This window comes from Malania oleifera, chromosome 3 (assembly GCF_029873635.1).
Source record: "Malania oleifera isolate guangnan ecotype guangnan chromosome 3, ASM2987363v1, whole genome shotgun sequence".
NCBI lineage: Eukaryota > Viridiplantae > Streptophyta > Magnoliopsida > Santalales > Ximeniaceae > Malania > Malania oleifera.
In genome coordinates this window covers 24,304,045-24,307,783 of record NC_080419.1, presented here as the reverse complement: position 1 = coordinate 24,307,783, position 3,739 = coordinate 24,304,045, and the positions used below count along the sequence as shown (strand labels likewise).

The 3,739-nt window shown below is 38.0% G+C and overlaps 1 protein-coding gene across 1 annotated transcript; it reads left to right on the top strand.

Moving 5' to 3' along the window:
* The first annotated feature begins 1,725 nt into the window (after positions 1–1,725).
* LOC131150311 (uncharacterized) lies at positions 1,726–2,589 on the top strand. The gene has a single exon (XM_058100951.1). The coding sequence runs from the start codon at positions 1,987–1,989 to the stop codon at positions 2,344–2,346; it is 360 nt and encodes a 119-aa protein (XP_057956934.1). The 5' UTR covers positions 1,726–1,986; the 3' UTR covers positions 2,347–2,589.
* Positions 2,590–3,739: the final 1,150 nt, after the last annotated feature.

The window sequence follows — 3,739 nt, the reverse complement described above, 5'->3', positions numbered from 1 at the left end:
GACGATCCGCTCCGGCAGACTTAGGGAGAACTTTCCCAGGAGCGTCGTGGTGGCCTCAGATCGTCGATCTGGCGAACGACGGGGCCGAAATCGAAGAGAGGGGGAAGAGGAACCGTAAAGAGAGAAGAGAGAGAGAGTTCCGCTGAATTTCTACGTAAAATCTGAGTTTAACACTATTTATATTGTGGGATTCGTCGATGAGCCAAATCACCTCGTCGACGAGGCCAAAAGGAAATTCGTCAATGAGCTCTCCCATTCGTCGACAAAATTCAGAGTTGCCCAGAATATCCTCTTGGTATGTTCTCGTCGACGAGGTACATCCTCGTCGACGAGCCCAGTACGCAACGTTGTCGACGAACGCTGCCTCCTTTTGTTACCGTTTCCCATTTACCCTTTTCTTTATTATTTAAATACTATTATTCTTCGGGTGGTTATAAATTTACTACGAAAAGAAAATTACCCTATATTTGGAGAAACTTTATATTTAAATTTGTATTAGATTTGAATAAGATATAAAATAATTTTTTACTAAAATTTATCCAAATTCACCCAAATTCGAATTCAAAGTTCGAAATCTATGCTCCCAAATGTAGCATTATAGGGGTCATTGATAGAATGTCATAATTTTTTATTTTTATTTTTTTAATAATGTTATATATCACGAGTCTAAAACTATCACATACTTGTGTGGTTGCAGAAGAATTGTGAAATACATAGACTCATTTGTCTTATTCCATTACTCACATGCTGGTTCTTAAGCATGTGATGGTCATGGACTACGATAGAGAACATTTTCTTAATTCAAGTAATCAAGACTATAAGAGTATTTATTTTCATTACAACTCGATGCATGCGATGATTTCATTAATGAATGAAGAGGGGATGACTCCTTCTATGTGTTATTTCTTTTATTAAACATGCGATAGGTAATAAGTCTTATTCTTTATGATTCATTTAAAAATAAGTGGCTAACAATTATACATCTCATCACGTTTGGCCAATCAATGCTAGAACTTGGGGAGTCAATCTCTGTACAACCTCTCAAGAAACATTTGTAAGAAACATTTTCTTTTCATGTAACATTTAAAATTCACCGATTATGTAATATTGTATTAATTTATAAACTTATTAAAGTGGTGCAAAAGGCACATCATAGGCTCACCTCATTATTACAACCAACATTAAATTATGTATTTCGCTTGTGTAGGTTTAAACATAACATATATTCATCTAAATAATGTCAAGTGCCGTCATAGTTCTACTCGAATTCTAAATGTTGTATAAAAGAACCTACCCTCATTAATCAGTTGACAATTATTTTATATAATTAGTTATTTTTTTAGAAGTTGCGCCCACTTGAATTGCTTGTAAGGGGTACGACAAGTTTAAAATGAATTTAAGTTTAATTTATTTTGAAATTTAAAAATAAAATAATTAACATTTTAGAGATATTACACTCTAATTGAAAGAATTCAAAGAGGCAAATTAAGCATTTAATGTCTTGTACATAATGATTACCTTTGTAACTTTATCAAACTAAGTTCACATATGGTACGACTAATATAAATTTCAAATTGGTGAATTTGAAGTCTTTATTCTTTACGAGTCTTTCTCATAATAGTCTCCACGCAAATGTGAAATGACCAGCCTACCCCCTCTGCCTTAGATATCTCCTCGTCCCTTTTCTATAAATATATATATATATATATATTTATATTTATATATTTGGTTTAAAAAAGAAAGAAAAATTTTCGCATCTAGAAAAAAATAGAAGATTTCACATTGGGAAACTCAATTCCCAAAACGACGCGTCTCAGCGGCAGCTATTTTAATACTCTCCCTCCCTTCCCCATTCTTCCTTCCAACTCTCCACCTAAACCTATAGCTACACCTACACCTACACCTGTCTCTCGCCTGAGCTCGATCAGCAAGCTACGCAGAGCTAAATCCCTCACGCGCGCGCGTGCAAAGAGATCAGCCGTCGTCATGATAGATCAAGAGCGGAGAGGATCGGCGCCGCACGGAGTGCTGCTGGCGGTGGTGATTGGCATTGTCGTGCTGGGGCCGCTCCTCCTGGGCGACCAGGGCGAAGCCCTCACTGAAGCCTTCTCCGAGCTCCTCAGCCCCATCGGTCTCCTCCTCCTCCCCGTCTTCCTCCTCCTCACCATCCAGTTCCTCTCCTCCGACCGCGCCTCCCTCCTCTCCGGCATCTTCTCCACCGGCGAACCCGACTCTATCCACCGCGTCAGCGGCTCCCCCGTCGGCGTCGCCCTCTTCCTGCTCGTCCTCCTCTTCCTCCTCTACAACCGTGTCTCCATTTTCGGCGGCGACGACGACGCCGAATAAGAGCGCCCACCTCCGCTGCGTGACCACCGTCGGCCTGCTCCGTACATTGACCGTCGATCTGTCTCTCGATATACGAGCGCTTAATTTGTTTTTTTTTTTTGTTTTGTTTTGTTTTTGTTTCTGGGTTTTTTCTGATTTGTTTGTGTACGTACGTATTGTGCATAAGTGCGTAGACTTGAATTCGTATGTGGAAATGGGTCGCGTTATTGATTAATGTAAAGCAGAGGACAGCTAGATTTTTTTTCTCCGTCTTTAATTTTATATAAATGTCCTCGCTCGCTCCTCCAAGAAAAACATGAATTTCAAACTTCATCTCATTTGTATAGGGTTATTATCGTCTTCTCGGGTAGCAGATATCTGTGAAGTGTGCTGGTTGTCTGCCCTAGCTAGCACAGCATTTGCGGAATGTCATAACCGAAAAATCACAGCTGGCGGTGGCGGCGGTCGCTGCGAAATATAGGCCGAAAGTGCCGATGGCATGGCCCGCCGGCGGTGCCATGCCGTCGGCGTGCCTCTTCTCTCTTTTCCTTTTCTTTTGTCGTTTAGTGGGTTTATTTATTTATTTATTTTTCCTGTTATTCTTGACGTCTGCACATGACTACCGCGTGACCGCACGTCTTTTGTTGTTTTGATAAAAAACAGATATTGTTAATAATAAATAAGTTACCTTTTTTATTTTCAGTAAGTGACTTACAGGCTTACAGCAATATGATTTTACTATTTGTACATATTATAATTAAATTATATATATATATATATTGTATATCTGTCCAATTGATATGATCCTTTAAAGATGAATCTAATAATTTTTTTTAGATAGATAAGGACAATACTTTTAAATAAATATAATGCTCGGAAGCAAATTTGGAGTGGTAGGTGGATGGAAGAGAGCTTGATATATATTTTGGCTCATAATATAATAATTTAAATTTTTAAGTAAAGTGGTAATCTAACATGATATTAGAATTCGTTTTCATAAAGAGTCTTATTGTCTGTATTTATTACGTGGTGTTTAAAAAAATTATTATGTTTCCTATAATGATTGTTATTCATCATGTTCTATCTTTTCATTGTTAAGCAAATAAGGAAACAGACAAAATTGAAACGGAATTTAATGGTCTTGAAGAGGATGAGCAGTAGCAGAGGAGTTAGCTATCATATGCTGGAATGATAATGCCTGCGTGCTAAAATAACCTATTAAATATCTCAATTACTCCATTCATTTCCTATCCATTCAATATAGCTATATAATGAAACAATTGTATGTGAAAGTGAATATAGTGAAGTGAGCGAGCAAGGAGTGCGAGAGTGATGAAGGTGAGAGAGAGAAAAGTGTGAGAAGAATTGAGTTGAGTGTGTGTCTCCTCTTGTTTTTCTCCCAGATTATAGTATA

Bases quoted from the DNA above. Each gene is read 5' to 3' on its own strand.
- LOC131150311 (XM_058100951.1), top strand. From the start codon at position 1,987: ATGATAGATCAAGAGCGGAGAGGATCGGCGCCGCACGGAGTGCTGCTG.